The sequence below is a fragment of the Lontra canadensis genome, unplaced genomic scaffold (genome assembly GCF_010015895.1).
Source record: "Lontra canadensis isolate GAN:19392208 unplaced genomic scaffold, GSC_riverotter_1.0 scaffold98, whole genome shotgun sequence".
In the NCBI taxonomy this organism is placed as follows: Eukaryota; Metazoa; Chordata; class Mammalia; order Carnivora; family Mustelidae; genus Lontra; species Lontra canadensis.
In genome coordinates this window covers 7,002,427-7,023,707 of record NW_022631092.1, presented here as the reverse complement: position 1 = coordinate 7,023,707, position 21,281 = coordinate 7,002,427, and the positions used below count along the sequence as shown (strand labels likewise).

The following is a 21,281-nucleotide window of genomic DNA, read 5'->3' as shown; positions in this document are numbered from 1 at the left end:
GCCCCTTCAAAACCCTCAGGTTATTTTTCTTTATTATTCCAACAAGCTTAAACCAATTAAAGTATCACATGTCCACAGCTTAAAAAGAAATATGGCAAAGTCTGTGTGAAAAAATCCTTTCCTACCCCACCAATTCGGATCCTCAGAGACCACTATTTTACTTCATTAGCTGTTTTTCTCATTTGGTGTTTACCTTCATATCTTGATATAATAAACTTATGCACTTTTGTATTTATTAATTTTACGGCATTTAAAGAACTTAGATCTCTTACTCATCACATTTCTTACCCCATCTTCCCAACTTGTTAGTTTCAATCAATCAATAAACAACATTTATGTTACTATCACTCTATAAATGTTCATTATATAGCATCCTTTAAAAATTAGAGCATGTGCAAATTTTTTACTTCAATTTATTCTTTATGGCAAAGTATAAGTCTAGTTTTCATTTGTACCTTTTAAAAAAGGTAAAAAAATACAAATGTAAATATATTAAAAAAATATAAATGTAAATCCCTCACAAAATGAGGAAGTGATTTCCTTGTACATGGCCTAGATTTTCTTCTTTTTCTTACTCATGGTAGTGAAGGAAGATTACTTGAGGGAGGGGACACCCAAACACAAGGGAAAGCTACTAATGGTAAACTGCACATCTAGGTATAAATAAACTACTTCTGGTCCTTTGTGGTACAAATAAATACCACACTGAATAAACTTAGGAGTCACGAAACAGCATCACTTCTAGTACTGTGACCATAAATGGCAAAATATCTTATTTAGCTTTTCCACAATGGAGCGGAATGGAGAATGTTTCCTTCTTGATGTAAAAGAATTCTGAAAAACATAATAGATTTTCATTTACCCAGAATTTTAAAATCTGGAATTCTAAAACAAAAAATTCCCATCCCATGTTCAAAATTGATGTTCATAACATCAAAGCAGGCTAAGTATGTTCTGATTGTGACGTTCAATTATTTCCAGTCAAGTCTGCATTATATTTCAACTCACTGAAAATGGTCATTGCTACAGTGAGCAAATTAAATGACCAGAAATCCCACTAACTAAGACCCCACTCCCCTGTTTTCAAGTATTTGGATAATTATAATTATTCTTTATAAATGATACAAAATGTAAAAGTATGATACTCACACTTGGCATAAAGACAGTCCATCATTGACTGCACTAAGTCAAGTTTGGCTTTAATGGAAAAGTTGATAAAGTTGGTATCAACCAGGATGTGGTAAGGTGGGCCCAGTTGTGTGTTATATTGAAAGAATAAGCAGGAAGGATGTTGGGGGCTGAAGGAAGAAGACACAAAACACAAAGTAATGTCTACATTGATACTTTGTTATCAACAACACAAATGAAGTCTCTGCTTTAAACTGTTTGCTATAGATTAAGTTCCTTTTCCTTATTTATTGAAAATAAATCCTAATAAATCCTGTGATGATATATCCATTACCAATTTAGGGCAAAATGAGATAACAGAGAAAATATGATGGTGTTTCATAAAATTAAGTGTATTTTTTTAAGAAGAATGACCTTGAAATTTTGTCGTTACTACTTTTGATGATACGTTCTTTCATCAATGCTGGTGTGTTAAACAATGATAATTGTTTCTTTTGAAAGATCACGGCAAAGAAAAAAAATTAATAATTCTAAATCTAATCCCCAAGATTTTAGGGGAAATTTCACTGCTCCATGAAATCCAAAAACCTTTCAACTAATAGAATGGATACACGTTTACCAATATCACTTTCATTTGCATAGCTGTGCCAGACTTACAGATGGCTTACAGAACAGCACAGGGAAAGCCTGGATTTCTAAGAATTCTATGGTTCTAAAATGTTAGGTTTCTAGGTTTAAAGGAAAACTTAAAATTTTTGATTACTCACACTTCTCTTTCCTTGAGTGCACTGGGATCTTTCTTTTCTTTTTTTTTAGGTTTTAATCTATCCTTTTCTTTACTAGGAAAAAAGAAAGTAAATTAAATGCAAGAGAGAAGGAAAAACTCATTGTAGTTATAATCTCATTCAACATTTAAAGTTTCTTTCTTCTTTTTTTTTTTTGCTTACAAAGGAAATCCTATTTTGTGATTTATTCATGTTAATACCCACACCCACTTTCTAAGCATAAATAATTGTGTGGAACTGTGTGGGAAGTAGGCTGAAAATAACTAATCAGTTAAACATAATGAAATTTAAAAATCTCTAGCCAATAATCCATAAAACCTGTTAAAGGGGGGACACCAGGGCTGCTCAGTCAGTTGAACTTCTGTCTTCGGCTCAGGTCATGATCTCAGGGTCCTGGGATTAAGTCCCACATCGCAGGCTCCCTGCTTAGGTGGGAGTCTGCTTCTCCCACTGCATGACATTCCCCTGCTTGTGCTCTGTCTCTCTCTGACAAATAAATAAATAAAATCTAAAAAAAAAATGTTAATGGGTAAATAAATGTTAGTTATACTATCATTTCTTTGTCAGAAGCTCTTCATATCAAGGATCAAAATCCATTTCAATGCAGTGGAGAAACAGGCTAACATTTATCTTCTGAAGACTCCAATGTTCCAATAATGGGGAGGAAAAAGGTTCCCCTAGATGTCTCTTATAAAAGACTAAAACGTAAAAACACATACACAAAATTTAACACTTAACTGGAAATAAAATATTATCAAAGAGGCAAATTCCCTAAAAGTTACATAATACATACATACTAAAGGCTGAAAATACAATTTAGTAACTGAAGAGCATTTCTTTGTTCTAAGGTTATTAAATACAATGAAGACCAGTCTTTCTCTTCTCTTCTCTCTTTCCTTTCCTTCCTTTCTAAAGTAAGCTCTAGGCCCAAGGTGGGGCTTGCACTCACCACCCTAGATCAACAGTCCGGTGATCTACTGAGTCAGCCAGGTGCCCCAAGACCACTTCTTATTTCATAACTTTGTCTATTCTTCACTGAAGCAAGGAAGCTTACAACAGGCAGTACCATTTCACTCTCCCACAGTGGTTTGGATTCTTGTAAGATTTATAAAATGGAGACATCTAGGTGTTTTCCCATTCTTTCTTTTAAAAATATTTAAGTGACAGATGCTGGGAACACAAGGCAAACACGGTCTCTGACCTCACCGTTTTTCAACAATCTTAACAAATTTTTTTTCCCCCCCACTGGGGAATATAAGAAAGGTAATGGCAAGAACACAAAGATATTCCAACCTACCAGCTTCAAGGGGGCTTAAATGTGATATGATAGATAAAAGACATAAAAACGGTGGAAGAGAGCGAACACTTCAGAAATGTTTAATTCCCACCCCCTTCCCTAATCACTCAGCATCTAAGTGGCGGTTACACACTTGCCTACTATCCTATGCTATACAAAACCAAGACACAATACCTTTAAACGTAAACACAAAATAAAGACAAAACTCTTACTACTTATGTCCTCCTAACTTTTATCTTCGGGAATAGATTTATTCCAGATACTCACAGCCTCTGATCTCGGAGACTAAGCATTCGCTTCATAGTCGCATACTTCCTTGCTTTCTTTTGCTTCCCCTTGAAACAGAAATTTTAGAGTTAAAAGAATTAGAAATACATAGTATCTTCTTGAGTTCTTTCTCTTGTTTTGTCCATTCCCTTCCCTTCTTCCCTCAAATACCCACCATCTCTTATATCCTCTGTGCCCCAATCTGGTCCTCCTCTCCCCACTCGCTACAGTATAGCAGGCACCTTGAGGAGCAGTTTAAGAACTACAGTCAGAATGAAAATAATTAAGAGTAATACAGAGGAAATTTGGCTAACGGCTGACTGGCTCGACCTCTCCCAAAACGTGGTCTAACAAAATCACTTCACCAACCCTCCCCTCACCATGTTCACGTCGTGCTCTTGTTTCTTCCGGAATCGCCAACCGCGCGACACTTTGCGTCATCCAAATACTGCTTCCTGCAAAGCCTAGCCCGGAAGCGGAAGCCGCTTTGGGAAACGGAAAAGCTTGGAGCCGGTCTCCAGCCGGAGCCGAGATCTGTACTGGGGTCTCTGCGGGGAGGATCTTGGGCCAGTCTTGTTGCGGTGCTGCAGCCGCCGCCCCCAACAGCAGAGCTGGGACTCTGTCGCGCTGGTCGGGTAACGTTTCTCTCCTTTCCCACTGTAGCCCGGGGCACTGCCCCAGGACCTCCCTGCAGTTCCAGAGAGGCAGGACAGGGATGGGGGAAACAGACTTTAGGGTTTTCCACTAGTTTAGGGAAACACATTCTCCTCATCCCTCAGCGCTGGGGTTCAGGTCTCTAGGGTGCAGTTGGGAAGTTCTATTACCTACTCGGTTCTCCTAGCTGACATGGTGTTTCGTGCAGCTAGGTGGATGATTCTCACGATTTTCTCGAGTAAATACCGTGGATTCATCTCGGTGCAGTGAGGGATGAATCATCGTTTGAGGGCTTTCTTTAGACCATCTCTAGGAAATTGGGACATAAGCTTTACATATGTTATTAGTTACCAAACCAGGAAAATGGTTGGGAAATAATTGACATTTATTGGGAAGCCTTGTTGTGTCACCCTTAATGGAAAAGGGACAGTTTTTGAGAATAAGTAGGAAAGAGAATTTCCATTTTTTTTTGAGTAGATGCTGTGTACTTTGGTGGTTCTTAACCTTTCAGAGATCCAGGTATCCCCTGAAGGTTTGTGGACAGCCGGAGACGATTCTTAAAAGGGGGGTGGTGGGCACATACAACATTTGTCATACAGTTGGTAAGACAAAGAGACTCTGAAGCCCTTCTGTGGATACTTGATGTCTGTGAACGTAAGGTTAAGAACCCCTATCTTGTATACTATACGTGGCACTTGCATTATCTACTTTGACCTTCACCATAACTTAAATGCCTGCCTTTTACATACAGGGAAGCTGAGGTTTGACTTTGTTCAGGGGTTTGTTCAGGTTTGATTTGATTCCAAAGCCTGTACTCCTCTTATTGCACAAAACTATCCTAGTGTTTGAAATCCAAAAATGTTATTAGGTTTAAAAAAAAAAAAAAAGCTGACCATTTCATAAAACACGGTGCATTGGTTAACAAAAACTTTGGAGTCTGACTAATGGAATTAAACTCCTGCTCTTCCTCTTACTAGCTGTATGACATTGGGCGAATTGATCTATCTGTACTTCAGTTCCTTCATCCGTAGAGTGGAGATAATCTTAATAGAACCTGTTTTATAGGAAGGTTATCAGGAGTAAATAAATAAGAATGTGAAGTCCCTAGAACAGGGACTTCAGATAAAACGCTGTTGAAGTGTTTTCTATTATTATTTATTGTGTGTCTTTCAACATGTGGTGGCATTAGAATTTTATGCCAATTTTCTTTTAATATAGTTGCTCTGTTTTGGAACTTGAATGTGTTGGTAGCTCCAGGAACCTTAAGAAGTTTGCAGTTCTTGAAAAGCTCAGTTGCAGGGTGGTTTCTCATGTTGCCTTGTATATAGATGCACTTTTCTTCCTTCTTCTTTTTGGCTTGCAGGCATTTTGTAGGCTCTGAGTTTTTGATGTTGAAACAGTTTTATTAGTGAACCATCTACAGATAACGTATGTGCCTTCTGCTTTACCCCATTTGCCGTCACTGGAAGTTCCTAATCTTTTTGAGACAGCTTGTCTGCAAGCTGCATTCATGGCTAGAGCTGAGAGCTACCGCTTTTTCGATGCATTAGAACCTCTCAGTGATTCAGCAATAACCTTTTTAAGTAAACATGATTAGTTGTTTATTTTAAACATTTGGTTGTTGACCGGTATTATAGGTAGGGTCAGAGGGAAAATTGCATATAATTTAAATAGTAATTCACATTTAAATTCTGCCATTGACAGAAAGATACTGTCCTGCTAATGTTAGTACCATGAATTTTGGAATCCATTAACAATAGTAAATTAAAAAGAAAAAAAAACAATTTGGAATATCTGTTCTGAGAATTTTCTTGTTTTCTTGTTTATTAATACTTGAGAGGGACCTAAATTAGTATAGGAACACCGCAGGGAATGAGAACATACTTAGAAAAATGTTTTCGTTGAATTGTAATTTTATTGCAATCTGACATTCTTATAGTCTAAGATTAAAGTACTGAGATGCTCCATAGCGTGTTTTGATGGTGATGGGAGGGAGGAGATGGCATTGCTTTGTGCTGGGTAGGAGCAGAAAGTAATTGCTTTTGATTACATACTTGTGAGAAAAAGAAATACTTTTAGCCCTTCTCAGCAGTCAAGAGGGTTGTTTTGTATTTTTCTGCAGTCTTGAAGAGAAAGAATTTTTTAAGGCATTCGACCCACAGTTTTGAACACATAATTGGGCTTGGACTTCATTCCATCCACTAATTGGTCTTCCTTACCAATTTAAGTTAATAACACATTTTTTATATAAAATTATGGCTAACGAAAGATTCTTTTGAAACTCTTGTATTTCCATATTAGGAAGTTAAAGGTAGATTGACTTTTGTGGCGATCCAGGGAAGAAAACGAATTCACAGATACTTTCTTCATTTTCAAGCTACAGTTTTTACCCTTCTTTCGATGTCTCATGTGATGAGTTTTTTTTCCCCAACATTAGTGGGTAGTAATTATTTTTCAGTGAGTTTGACTGCCTCCTAAATATGTAACATGGTATACAGCATGTTCTGCTCCTAAGGTGTTGATACCAAGTGGCTTGTAAGGATACCTCGGAGGTATATTACCGCTGCACGTTCACTCATTGGGAAGGCGTGCATTAAGGGCCCATTCTGCCCTAGGCAGTGTGCTCGTTACTCTTCAGGTTCTCAGGCCTGTATTGGAGATAGACTTGTGAGCAGATCAATGATGGTAAGGTTGTTCAACAGACGAACGCAAATTGAACTCTTTTATAGGAATTACTCTACCTGTTCATCTCTACAGAAGTGGTCCTGGTTAGAGTACTGTTGCGTGATCTATATTTTACATATGTTCCAACATACCATATAACATATCAGACTTAATGAGTTCAACGGATTCCAGTTTATCATTTTACTTTTGAAATGACTTTAGTCATTAAAGAGCTTAGGTTTAAATTTCAGTTTCTCTTTCTTTGGTTTCTTTTCCTTTGAAGTCTTCATGAATGTTTAGCCTTCACTAATAATATTCTTTTATATAATAGTTTTCAAACTGTTGAGGTTGCTTAACCTTGTTGCAGTTTGTGTGTATGTCTGTGGGTACATGTGTGCACACACACACACACACACACACACATGCTTGACGCCTTGATAGGGTGTTCTATCACCGATGTTTTCCTTAGGGACTCTTGAAGCCTCTTCTACAAGTTATGGCTTAATAGAGATGAGTATTCATTTAGTTACCAGAAACCAGACAGTCTTGGTAAATGTATGTTTCATCCTTTAACCTGTATTGAAGTGTACCATATATATTTTTTTTTAACTGGGGGAGGGCAGAGATAGAAGGAGAGAGAATTCAAGAAGGCTCCATACCTCAAGTGGACACAGGTCTTGATCTTACAACCCTGAGATCATGACCTGAGCTGAAATCAAAAGTCGGACACTTACCCTACCGAAGCACCACACCGTATGATTTTAATATGAATTTTTGTTCAATATGAATTTCTGTTACCTTAGATAGTTGACGAATTTGCACCATGTTTTTCGGAGCTTCTAGCTGCAGCATCATTTCAGTGCAGTTTGCCTGTTGGTGTTGAGATACGGGTAGTCAGCGTCTGTTCCTTGTATTTTCTATTCATTATCCTTTTTGGCCAGAGATCAGATAAAGGTAATCTAATGATATACAACATACATTTTCTGCAGGGTCCCCTTGCTCTTATCCAGAGATCCAGCTCAGATTATTTTAACCCCTCTTTTGTCCACTTGGAGAGGCTCCACTCCCAAGGATACTCCTGGTGTATGTGGTAAACCTATTAGGAAGAAAAAAAAACAATTAAAACCTCCTAGGTATAATCTAGTTTCTCATGTCTTGGTGTAGATGGGAACTCAGCTGGGCTGTGTAAATGATTTATAGAAAAGATTAAAAGGGAATGGAAAAAAGTGTTTTAACCAAGCATTACCTTGGTTGGGTAGGGATTAGGGAGCCATGATCAGAATCCTGGGGGGGGGGGGCAATGAGAATGTAAAGAGGGGAACAAGTTGTAATTTTATAAAAATCACATTTTATTTGGATTTGGAGTAGCTTTAGATTTATAGAAAAGTTGCAAAGATAGTACAGAGAGTTTCTGTATATCTTTGACCCAGTTCTTCCCCTAATGTTAACCATTAGGTTAATCATAGTGTGTGTGTATATATGTGTGTGTATATATATGCACACACACACACATATATATATATATATATATATATATATATGTATATAACCATGGTATGTTGTCACATCTAATAAGAAATTAACTTTGGTACAATACCATTAGCTGAACTACAACTTTATTTGGATTTTACAAGTTTTTCCACTTAAAAACCTTTTTCTGTTCTAAGATCCAAACCAGGATACCACCTTCTATTTAGACCGTGTGCAATTTTGGTAGATAGGTTGGAGTCTCCAATGAGCTTTCTTTCTGCTGTGTATATAGTTCAGTAATCCCCTGTGACCGTTGCTGAAGAGAGGAAGTCATTGACCCTGAGAATAGACAATACTGTGTAGGTAGTGTTTTGTACCTCCTTAATTCCCCAAGCACTGGTAACTCAGTGAGAGAGTTGGCTTTGCTCCCAGGAGGGTGGGCTGATGTTTCCTGAGATGCTAAGAGCTAATCCTGATTGTGGGGCCCTTCCCGGGATCCACTAACACCATGTGCTCACTTCATAGCCTTCCACTACACGGAACTGTCACCAAGTGGTTTACTTGTGTGTCTTCTGTACTAAACTGTATATTTCTAAGGGGTGAGGACCATCTTACTCATTTTGGCTCCTCAGGGTCCAACGTAAGTTGGGCATCTAATAGATTTTTAATACGCATTCGAAGAACATCATAGATCTTGTTTGGTAACATTGATTATTGGGTCAAAAAAGGTTTTGTTTTAATACTACGTAAGTGTTGAGTTTCTCCTTCAAATTGAGCCATCTCAGTTTGCCCCTTCTGTGGCTAATTGAATTTTTCTTCCTGGAATCTTAAATGAACAACTATAAAATACTCATTTAAGATTGCTCTTTTTTTTTTTTCCTGATGTAGATAAACTATTTTCTTTAAAAATAACGGTGGAATAGATGACCGTATGGGTAGAAGTTTTGTTAGCTTTTAAGCGCATGTGTGATAATTCCAGTTTCATCCCACTGGGCTGTAGATCTGGCCGTTTGCCTGCCTCTTCATGCGCAGTTAATGAAATAACACCCTCCTAGACTTATTAAGGGAGACGGCTTGTCAGATTCAGGGAATTTGTTTTAAAATTTTCCTGTTATAGCCAAGATTCGGTGGCCCAGGGTCACCTAAGCATAAAAGCAGCCATGGGGTGGGAACACGGGGGCCTGTCCCAATTCTGTGGATCAGGCACAACAGATTCCATTTGGTAAATAGAAAGAAAAAAAAAACACGTTAGGAGAGAGTTGTAAAGTGAAGCTGCTGTTTTCTTGACGAAGATGAAAAACCGACTGGCATAGATGGGCCAGTTTTTTTATTTTGTTTTTCTCCAGACGTCCCAGGAAGTTACAAAATGAGCAATGATTAAGTTGACCCTTGTTTCCCTGTTCTGTGCACACTGGCTTTGAATCGCTTCTCCTCTTTACTCTGAACTGTGCGGAGAATGGCAAAGTCTATTCCAGGGGCCAGATGGACCTGAGCTGCACTTTCATATGCACTCTCCATTTCAAGTCTGACAAACTCTGGTTTGTTTTATTATTTTTTTAAAGGATTTTATTTTTATTTATTTGTCAGAGAGAGAGAGAGAGCGAGAGAGAGCACACAGGCAGGCAGAGTGGCAGGCAGAGGCAGAGGGAGAAACAGGATCCCTGCCGAGCAAGGAGTCTGATGTGGGACTCAATGCCAGGACATTGGGATCATGACCTGAGCCAAAGGCAGCCGCTTAACTGACTGAGCCACCCAGGCGTCCCTCTTGTTTGTTTTAAAGAGAATGGTGCAACAGAGAGAATCCAGATTGAATTAAGAAATGGACAATTACTTTTGTCACTGTCAGCAAAACCTTTATAAGCCTAACTTTTCTTTTAACTAGTGAATGATCATATAATGGTTTCCTGCCTCCTCTCAGGTGAGGCTGATCTTATAAAAGCTTCTTCTCAGGGTGCCTGGGTTGGTTGGGCGTCTGCCTCCTGCTCAGGTCAGGATCCCAGAGTCCTGGGATGGAGCCCCACATCAGGATCCCCGCTCAGTGGGGAGCCCACTTCTCCCTCTCCCTCCTGCTCATGTTCTCTCTCGCTCTCTCTCAAATAAATAAAATCTTAAAAAATAAATAAATAAAAGCTTTTCTTCAAAACCAGAAGGGCAAATAGTTCGTTGTCCTTGGCTTAACCTGCAGGTGCATGCTCTGGGTTTTGGAACTTTGTTGTTGTTTTAAGACCCGGCGTCAGGGTCTTATGTCAATTTGAGGAGAACTGAGGGACTAAAACATTGGTCCCATTTAGAAATGCCATTTATTAGGTTAAAGAGTAGAGGGAAATCTGTTAAAAGATAAAAATCTTTCCAAATTCTGTAACAGACTAACTGAAATACTTCTTAGTAATGTAGGGAGTTGAATTTGAAAGAAACAAAGCAATAGTAAAACTGAGTAATGAGATAAAGGGCATGCAGGAGCTTCAAAAACTCTTGTTAAAAAATTTTTGGGGGAGAGGCGCCTGGGTGGCTCAGTGGGCTAAGCCTCTAACTTCAGCTCAGGTCAGATCCCAGGGTGCTGGGATCAAGCCCCGAATCGGGCTCGCTGCTCAGCGGGGAGCCTGCTTTCCCCTCTCTCTGCCTGCCTCTCTGCCTACTTGTGATCTCTCTCTCTGTGAAATAAATAAAATTTAAAAAAATTTTTTAATTTAAGCATAGTTGACATACAACATTATCTACAACATTATGTATTAAATAAAACATCAAGATTGGGCAGTTATACACATTATGAAATGCCTACTACAATGAGTATAGTTACTATATTTTACCACACAAAATTATTACAGTATTATTGACTATATTCCCTTTGCATATTTTTCATCTCTGCGACGTAATTTATCTTGTAACTAGAAGTCTGTACCTCTTAGTTTCCTTTGCCTATTTCATCCATCCCCTCCCAGCCCTCCCCTCTAGGAGCCATCAGCTTTTCTCTGTATTTATGAGTCTATTTCTGTTCGTTTTGTTTTGTAGGTTCTACATGTAAGTGAAATCATATGGTATTTGTCTTTTTCTATCTGACTTATTTCACTTAGCATAATACCCTCTACGGGTCTGTTCATGTTGCCATGAATGACAAGATTTCATTCTTTTTTATGGCTGAGTGATATTTCATTATATATGTGTGTGTGTGTGTGTGTGTGTGTGTGTGTGTGTATACATAATACATATGCATATATTTGTATGTACACACATACCATATCTTCCTTATCCACTCATCTATTGGTAGACGTTTGGGTTGCTTCCATGTCTTGACTATTGTAAATAATGCTACAGTAAACCTGGGTGTGCATATATCTTTTTAAATTCATTTCCATTTTCTGCAGATAAATACCCAGAAGTAGAATTACTGGGTCATATGGTTCTGTTTTTAATTTTTTTTAAAGATTTATTTATTTATTTTAGAAAGAGAGAGAACATGAGTGGGAGGGGCAGAGGGACAGGGAGAGAGAATCTGAAGCAGACTCCCTGCTGAGCACGGAGCCCTACATGGGACTCGATCTCATGAACCTGAACAGAGCCAAAGCTGAGTCGGCTAATCAGCTGTGCCACTGAGGGGCCCTTATTTTTAATTTTTTGAGGAACCTCCATACCATTTTCCCCAGTGGCTGCACCAGTTTGCATTCCCGCCAACAGTGCACAAGGATTCCCTTTTCTCCACATCCTCACCAACATTTGTTATTTCTTGTCTTTTGGATATTGGCCATTCTGACCAGTATGAGGTGCTACTGTGGTTTGGATTTGCATTTCTCTGATGATGAGTGATGTTGAGCATCTTTTCTTGTGTACTGTTGTTAAAAATTTTAACAAGAGATTTTCTTTTGTGAAACTTTTAGATAAAATTTCTAGAAGAAAATCTTTGTGTCCTTGAGTTACTCTGTAAAAAAACACAAACTATAAAAGAAGAAAGTGATAGGTTGGATTTCATCAAAGGAAAAACTTTTTTTTTTTAATTTTTATTTTTTAAAGATTTTATTTATTTAATTGTCAGCGAGAGACGGGGGAGAACACAAGCAGGCAGAGCGACAGGCAGAGGCTGAGAGAGAAGCAGGCTCCCTGCTGAGCAAAGGGCCCAGTGTGGGACTCGTTCCCAGGAACCTGGGATCATGACCTGAGCCGAAGGCAGCAGCTTAACCAGCTGAGCCACCCGGGCGTCCACAAAGGAAAAACTTTTATTCTTTAAATAACACTGTTAAGAAAATGTTAAAAACAAACCAAAGATATTGGTCAAGCATATCTAGTAAAGGACTTGTTTGAAGAATATATAAAGAATTCTAACAACTAAGTAAGAGGACAAACACCTTGTTTTTTTTTTTTAAAGATATTATTTATTTATTTGACAGAGAAAGACACAGTGATAGAGAGAGAAGCAGGCTTCCCGCTAAGTAGGGAGCCCAATGTGGGGCTCGATCCCAGAACTCTGGGATCATGACCTGAGCCGAAGGCAGGAGCTTAACGACTGAGCCACCCAGGCGCCCCACAAACAGCTTGACTTTAAAAAATGCAAAAGATTTAGATACCAAAGAAGCATCAGAAATAGCCAATAAGCACATGAAAACATACTCTAAATTGTTAGTCCTTAGGGAAATGCAAATAAAACCACAGTGAGAGACCAGACCTTTTAGAATGGGTAAAATTTAGTAGTGCGTTATTTAACCTCCATGTATTTGTGCTCTTTCCAGATTTTTTCTTGTGGTCGACTTTTAGTTTTATAGCTCTCCAGTCAGAAAAGGTACATGGTATGATCTTTTTGAATTTGTTGAGGGACTTGTTTGTTTTTTTTTAAAGATCTTATTTATTTATTTGACAGAGAGCTAGCACAGGTAGGCAGAGTGGCAGGCAGAGGGAGAGGGAGAAGCATGCTCTCTGCTGAGCAGGGAGCTAGATGCGGGGCTCCATCCCAGGACTCTGGGATCATGAGCTGAAGGCAGCCACTTAGCCAACTGTGCCACCCAGGCGCCCCTGAGAGACTTGTTTTGTGGCCTAATATATGATCTGTTTTGGAGAATGTTCCACGTGTTCCTTGAAAAGGATATGTGTCCTTGAAAGGACACGTATCCTTGAAAGGATATATATCCTTGGAAAGGATATGTGTTCTACTGTTTTAGGATAGACTATTCTGAATATATCTGTTAAATCCATCTAGTCCAGTGTGTCACTCAAAGACACTATTCCTTATTGATTTTCTTTTGGATGATCTGTCCACTGATGTAAGTGGGGTGTTAAAGTCCCCTACTATTACACTGTTACTGATTACGTTCTCTATGTTTGTTATTAACTACTTTAAGTATTTGGGTGCTCCCATGTTGGGTGCATAAATATTTACAATTGTTATATCTGGTGGGATTGTTCTAGAATGATAACATTTAAAAGATCGACAATACCCGGTGTTGGCAGATGTGAGCAACTGGAGCTCTCATACACTGTTCACTGGAAAACAGTGTCACCGGTTCTTATAAGTTAAATATGTGCTTATGATACGATCCAGCAATCTCTCTCTTAGCTTTTTATCCAACAGGAAAAAAAACACATGTCCACGCAAGACTTATGCTTGAATGTTCATAGCAGCTTTATCATAATAGCCCCAAACTGGATAGAACCAAGTGTCCATCAACTGGTGAATGGGTAAAGAAATTATATTATAATGGACTACTACACAGCAGTAAAGAGGAATGAACTACCGGTACATGTAATGACATGTATGGGTCTAAAATGCGTTGTGCTAAGTGGAGAAACGCGACACGCAAAGGACGACATTTTGTATATGATACCATTTGGCATCTGTAAAAGGCAAAACCAAAGTGCTAGGAAGCATATCAGTAGTTGCACAAGGGGATCATGAGGAAACCTTGGGATGACGAAAGTTCTGTATCATGATTGTGTTTTATATCATAACTGTTTACAATTGTCAAAGCTCTAATTGTTTACTTTAAATTGGTGACTTTTACTGTATCTAAGCTATATGTCATAAAAGCTGATTTGGGGAAGATTTTTTTTTTTTGCCAGTGACTTATATGCAATTAGAAACTAGATTCAGATCAATTCAGATCTGAATTTGTTACAGGTGCTAAAGTAATTTTGAAATAATCAGATCCCTGAATTGAGTTGCATTGAGCTTACTAGTTACCAAGTTGGGTCAAGTTTAGGCTGAGACTTTTATTATTAATGAGAACAGGTGGAAATAAGATACATATTTATTTGAAGGTGCTTGATCAGAGAATCAGAGTTCTGAATAATCAAGGAAAAAAACCTGCGGGCTGATTTTGAGCTCCCCCTCTGGCCTGAGTCTTATAACCAGTTTACTCATTATAATACTGTGACCACCACCAGTTTCGAGAAATAACTTCCTTTTGCCTCAAGTAAACAACTTACACGGTTTTTTCCCTCTTCTCTGTTCCTTTTCACTCTTTGCTAGCTCCTTTTTTTGGGGTAGGGGGTACATTTAAGGTTGATCCCTTCAGGGTTCTATAATTGGTCTTTTTCTTGGTCTGCTTGTTTTGCATGGCAGTCCTTTTTCATTTCCTGTCTTTTAACTGCCTTCAGGTTACTGGTATCTCCATAGCTTCAGATGATCATTTCCATTTGTCTTGTCAATATATTTACCTGGATATCTTATAGACATTTCAAACTTAGTTCTGTACTCAGGCCTTTTCCCTACACACTGGCTCTGCCTCCATAATTCGCCTCCACCATTCACCCAGGCTCCCAAGCGTACAAAATCCCGATTTGTCCTTGGCTTCTTGCTCTCTTTTATCTTTTTGACCTCACAGGTCACTAATCCTGTTGCTTCTAACTGGGAAACGATGCATACTGTAGCTTCCCCTGCCCTCCCTCCAACGTTGTGGCCACTGCCTCCCTGCTCCCTTGGACCAGCATCCTCTTGTCTCGACTCAGCCATTGATCTTTTGTCCTCTTCAGAGTCTCTTTTAAAATTTGTGGTCCTCTTTCTCCTTTTAAAATATGTCATCCTCTTTCTTTCTTAGTTAAAAAAAAATCTGTTGGGTTTTTTGGTTGTGATTGCTTCAACTCTAAAATCAAGTCATATTCCTTTTAAATTTCCAGGGTAAGTATTTGTTGCACTCTCATTCTTCCTATCCCAAGGATCTTTTTTTCCTTTCTTGGGGTTCTTGACACGTCAGTGTTACTGGTTCAGTGGGTAGGCTCTGGAATCACACTGCTGGCTCCTTCATTTGCTTCATTTGTCAGTTGGGTGATAGTGGATAAGTTATTTTAGCCCTCTGTGTTTCATGTGTCCCAACCCACAAAACATGGATAACAGTATATGTTCTTATGTGGTTGCTGCGAGTTAAGTGAGATAATACAGGAAGCACTTCAAAAGGTGTAGGCACCTACTGAGCTCTCAGTAAAAGGTAGATTTGCGTTGTCATCATTCTCGAGAAAAAACCAGATCACTTGGTATTTTGGGTTGTTGCTGTGGTTGTTTCCTAATAGGATTTCTCTGGAAAACCAGTTAGTCCCTCAGGTATACTCAGTGCCATCTTCCTGACTTCCTGCAGGTTGAGCTGCAGGTTTGCTGGACACAAACAACCATCATCAGCTGGCAACTGGCAGCCTGGTTTGCACATCCAACCGTATCTGCTGAGACGCTCCTGCCTGGTCACCTGGGGCCCACTTCCAGCCTCACACAGTCCTTTCCCTAACACGCCATGCCTTGCTCTCAAGAGCCGCTGAGTTCCTCCCTCTTTTTCCTACACCTCCATTTTATATTTGGACAACAGAAGAGAAGCAGCTTGTCCAAAATTACTCAGTAGTAAGATTCATGCTCCTGAACCCTCCACCCTAGCGTGCTGAGAATCAGTCACCCTGGTTTGGCCCCAGGTGGTCTTTCTAAATGCTTAGCTTTCATAATGCTGACCTTTTTCATCACTCCCCCCACCTTTTTAAAAAGATTTATTTATTTATTTGACAGACAGATCACAAGTAGGCAGAGCAGAGAGAGAGAGAGAGAAGAAGAAGCAGGCTCCCTACTGAGCAGAGAGCCCGATGCGGGGCTCGATCCCAGGACCCTGGGGTCATGACCTGAGCCGAAGGCAGAGGCTTTAACCCACGGAGCCACCCAGGCGCCCCATCATCACTCCCTTTCTTGACTCAACTTTGGCTTGTGCTATTTTTCTCCTGCATGGGGTACTAGTCCTTTTCTTTCTGCCTTGCAAATGCTCGCTCAGTCTTAAGTAATAGCTCTGTTGTCTCTTCTGTCAGAACTTCCTCACTCTCAGGCAAAGCTACCTTTCTCCTTCCTTTGCCCTCCACATGTGGTTTATTCCTGTTCTTGTGCTACTTGCCACACTCCCACTTTGGACTGAGTTCATCAGAGTTAAGAAAAGACCCTGTCTCATTTATCCTTGCTACCTTAGGTTTTGTTTTATTTAGCACATAGTCTGGCAGACAGCAAATGCTCAAGAAATCTGACATGAATGAAGAATGAACCTTACAGAAGAACCTGAGGATGTTGGTGGATTACAGCTGGTGAATTACAGTGAATTTGCTAAAACACTCTTTCAGCAAATGATGTTAGGCAAAGAGAAAATACAGGTATCCAAGGGTTGCGGGGAGGGGACATAGCAGCAAAAAGAATTTTATTTAAAATGTGAGTATAGGGGATGGGCGGCAGTGGGGTAATAGACCATAAGTTGAGTGGGGATTGTAGTGCTTTCCAAACTTCAGTTTAAGTGTCTCTGGTGGTAGAGGATGGTGGGCATGTAATCCCTTGGGGGCTGGGAGCAGAGCCCCGAGCAGACTTAATGCCTCAGGTATCAAGAATCTGCATATTTTGGGGGCAACTGGGTGGCTCAGTGGATTAAAGCCTCTGCCTTTGGCTCAGGTCATGATCCCAGGGTCCTGGGCTCGAGCCCCGCATCAGGCTCTCTGCTTAGCAGGGATCCTGCTTCCCCCTCTCTCTCTGCCTGTCTCTCTGTCTACTTGTGATCTTTGTCTGTCAAATAAATAAATAAAATCTTTAAAAAAAAAAGAATCTGCATATTTTGGACATACCCATATTTTGCCTTTAGAAATGCACGCAAATTTTGCATTCTGTTGTATTGCCTGTGAGAGCTTTAAGGTGAGAATACCTTGTGCTCCCCACCCGAGTCATCCTCTAGTAAACGGTTGCTGCAGGAACTTGTGCCATTTATCCTCAGGCTTCCAGCACATCGGCCTGCCCCAAGGCCCAAATCTGGGAGGCACAGAACGGGGTTCCAGTCTAATATGGCAGTGTTCTAGCTTGCTGTGATTGGGGGGGGCATGTCTACGCAGGAGTATTATGTCATGGAACTGAGGAGGGTGAGCTCATCTTTGTTCTAGCGAGGCTATTCCTGGAAGGCTGCAGTCAGTTGGAGGCACCTCATTACCAGATCGCTGGGGACCAGCTGGAGAGAGTTCACAGAAGACCCACAGGAATGATTAAGAGACTGGAGGGGCTGACTGATGAGGAAAGAATATAAATGAAAACCGTATAACTTGGCCGAACCGAGATAGCAGGAATACACAACTGCAGAAATATCTCAAGAGAATAAACTTGATGGGGGAGGGCAGTCTCTTAGGGTGGGATTTGGGGGAGAATAAACCAGGGCTGAAATTAAGCAAAGGAAAATGTAAACTAATAATCTAAAGTGTCTGATGGTACACTTTATTTCTGGAACCTCCTTCGATCCCTCTAAACCCTGGGCCTTTTGTTAATGGAATGATTTGGTTCTTTTAATTTGATTTTCCTGGACTTGGGGCTGGTGCTTCTATATAGAGAGTCCTAAAGACTCCCATCTTTCAAAGGCAACATCTTTCTCTTGTCTTGTCCTTCTTTGTGGGACTCTTTGGGCTGTAGTTGGGTGACTGTGTGTTGCCACTGCCACTTTCTTTCTTCACCAGATTTCCACAGTGGACTTTCACATCCTTTTTTTTTTTTTCTTTAAATGGCTTTTTGTAATAGCATTTTAAAAGTAGACACTGAGTCAGTAATAGGTATTGTAATAATTTTAGAAACCTGGATATGGGATTGGTCCCCAAGGTACTGGTTTTAGGAAATTACAGCCTTGATGAAATGCAAGCATAATTGTAGGAAACATGTACTTTGGGAAATGACTGTATAAAATTCCTACTTTGGGGTATGGGAGGCATAAAACTTTTAAACAGCAGTTGAAATTAGCCAGGAGAAATATTTGCATAATGCTGCCAGTTTTATAGCTCGTTTCCTAAGAGGGGACAGGAGAACTGGAAGAAAATTTTTTATGCTTTTTTTTGATTTATAAAAATGAGTTTATACAAAACAGTTACGTAGCTCTAAGACTGAGACCTCTATGCTAGAGAGGGGTCAAGGGTCAGATAGGAAAGCTCTGTAGACCTTAAGTCGTTGCAGCTACTTGGCTTTGCTCTTGTCAAGGGTCAGATAGGAAAGCTTTGTTGGCTTTGCTCTTGTGGCGCAAAAGCAGTCATAGACCATATGTAAACGAATGAACTTGGCTGTGTTCCTCCCTTTTTAAAAAAAAAAAAAAAAGCAGGCGACTGTCTGGATTTGGCCTGCAGGCTATGGTTTGCCAACTCCTGCTCCAGACCTTTGCTCCCGAAAGCATGATCTACAGACCAGCAGCATCAACACTTCCTGCGAGCCTATTAGAGATACAGAATATCGGGTCCCTTCTCAGAGGGGCTGCCCTAGAGCCTAGACCAAGCTTCTCAGACTTTAATATGTATAGGAATCTCTTGGGGGCACTTGTCAAAGTATAGACTGAGATAAACTGAACAACATACTAGCTGCTGGGAGACAAAGATGAGTAAGACCCAGTCAGTGTCCTCAGAGATCCCAGAATTCATTAGGAGAGACTACTGTATAGATAAATAATTATAATACAGACTCATAAATGCTGTAATAGAGGTATTTTCAGAACAGGGGTATCACAGAGGAGCAAGTGATTGGTTCTGCGTGGCATGGGGGCAATTATCAGAGGGGCCTGAGAATTGGACCAGGAAGGGCAATGGTGCTTGAGTTGAATTTTCAGGCTTACTAGAGACACTGAATGAAACATTGTCAGGGGCAGGCGTGGTAGTTCATGGTGGGGTGCGGGAAAAATGATATTAGAACTAGGAGTTATGGACACTTGGGTGGCTCAGTTGGTTATAAGCATCTTCTGTTGGCTCAGGTCATGATTCCAGGGTCCTGGGATAGAGCCCCATATTGGGCTCTCTGCTCAGCAGGGAGTCTGCTTCTCCTTCTCCCTCTGCCCTGTGCGCACGCTCTCTTTCTCTAATAAATAAAATCTTTTTAATAAATCACTATTTTAAAAAGGAACTAAGAGTTACTTAATTTAATAACCAAATGGCAGATTACAGGGCTGGAGACCCACTAAGATCATAATGAATAGAAGTAAAATTTCAGTACATTCTTTTATTTTTAGCTAGTTTTTTATACTCTTTCCTTGTTAGAAACAAGGATAACTTGCCTGTTCTCTCCCCAAAAGTTATTTGTTCTCCAGAAATAGAAACTTTGACTATGTTCTTACATCAGTAAGAATTTAGAGGACACGGAAAGGTACAGGTAGGGAACAAAAACTATGTATAATTGCAAACACTAAGAGATGATGACTATTAATATTTTTATGTTGTTCCATCTAGTTGTGTGTATGTAGTGTAACATTTTAAAAATTGGTCTCATGCTATGTAAATAATTTTGTGCTTGCCTTTGATTTAGCATTTTATTTGTGAGAAATTTCTTTCATTATTCCTTAAAAGGTGTCATTTTTTAAGGCTGAGATAGCATTCTAATGGAGCTCCTATAGTTTATATATAACTCTTATCTTGTTTATGGATCCTTTAAGCTGGTCCCAGTTGCTAGTCAACCCAGCTTTTGGCTCATGTACTTGGCAATTCTATCACCATATTTTAAAATAAATACGTATACTTGTTTATTTTTAATTATAAAAGTTTGCCAACTTGTTTGATCTGCTGGCCTTCCCTCATTCCGTTCTGCTGTTCTTACTAGCATTGTGGCTTTTCTTTCTTGGTTTCCCAGGGTAGGGAGGCCGTAGGGTAGTCATTAAAAAGCATGGATTCTTGGGGCGCCTGGGTGGCTCAGTGGGTTAAAGCCTCTGCCTTCGGCTCGGGTCATGGTCTCAGGGTCCTGGGATGGAGCCCCACATCGGGCTCTCTGCTCTCCAGGAAGCCTGCTTCCCCCTCTCTCTCTGCCTGCCTCCCTGCCTACTTGTGATCTCTGTCTGTCAAATAAGTAAAATCTTAAAAAGAAAAATAAAAAGCATGGATTCTGGGCCCAGATTATCTGGGTTTGACTCACCTCTACTACTTACCATGTGTTCTCTTGAGAAAGTACCTCTATTTCCTCATCTGCAAAATAGGGATAATTTTATTTGTGTCCTGGGGTTGTGAGTTAATAATATATGAAGCACTGACCATAGTTCCCATCATGGGGAAAGAGATTCTGGTTTTTGTGTTTTTTTCTTTTGTTTGTTTGTTTGTTTGTTTGTTTTTAGTGATGAGTGGTCTCTCCTCATTTGTTTTACGGTGGCTGTTTGTGTATGCTTTGCCATACCCCCTTCTGCTACGTTTAGTTTATGAATGTCTTTGAGTTACACACTGACTTTACTAGACTCTACTTAGTGACTTTATCTCGAGAATTCAGACTTTTTTCCCCCCACTCAGTAAATGTGACTGTTTAAAAAATAAAATCAATGGTGTTTCACCATGTCTTGGAAACGCAGTCATGGGTGCAAACGGAGCAGCCTACGTGGGCAGATGGGTTAGGTTTTAAAGCTTTTTGGTGGTTTTCTCTTTCCAATGGGGCATTACCTTGATTGCTTCTCTGGCATAATAAGGCCCTCTGTAATGTGGCCTCACCTATCCTGTGGTCTCATTTCTCTTCACCCTATTCCCAGACCCTGTGCTCCAGTCCCATTAAACTGGAACTGGGCATGTGGTAGTGATGAGGCTCACCCTTTATTTATTCTTTTTTAAAGATT

The 21,281-nt window shown here is 39.8% G+C and overlaps 2 protein-coding genes across 4 annotated transcripts in view; one reads left to right on the top strand and one right to left on the bottom strand.

Moving 5' to 3' along the window:
• FCF1 (FCF1 rRNA-processing protein) overlaps window positions 1–3,905 on the bottom strand; it is a 21,242-nt gene extending 17,337 nt beyond the window's left edge. Inside the window, exons 1-4 of the mRNA XM_032837377.1 lie at window positions 3,858–3,905; window positions 3,478–3,545; window positions 1,896–1,967; window positions 1,150–1,298 (exon numbers count right to left, since the gene is read on the bottom strand). Of these exons, the coding sequence (XP_032693268.1) occupies window positions 1,150–1,298; window positions 1,896–1,967; window positions 3,478–3,545; window positions 3,858–3,860 (292 nt within the window). The 5' untranslated portion in view covers window positions 3,861–3,905. The remainder of the gene's footprint in view (window positions 1–1,149; window positions 1,299–1,895; window positions 1,968–3,477; window positions 3,546–3,857) is intronic.
• Window positions 3,906–3,981: 76 nt separating this feature from the next.
• The window catches only part of AREL1 (apoptosis resistant E3 ubiquitin protein ligase 1), a 42,275-nt gene continuing 24,975 nt past the window's right edge, over window positions 3,982–21,281 (top strand). For 2 of the 3 annotated variants that reach the window (XM_032837287.1, XM_032837286.1), the window contains exon 1: window positions 3,982–4,112. The gene's annotated coding sequence lies outside the window, so the exon portion shown is untranslated. The remainder of the gene's footprint in view (window positions 4,113–21,281) is intronic. The other variant, XM_032837283.1, reaches the window with a different exon arrangement.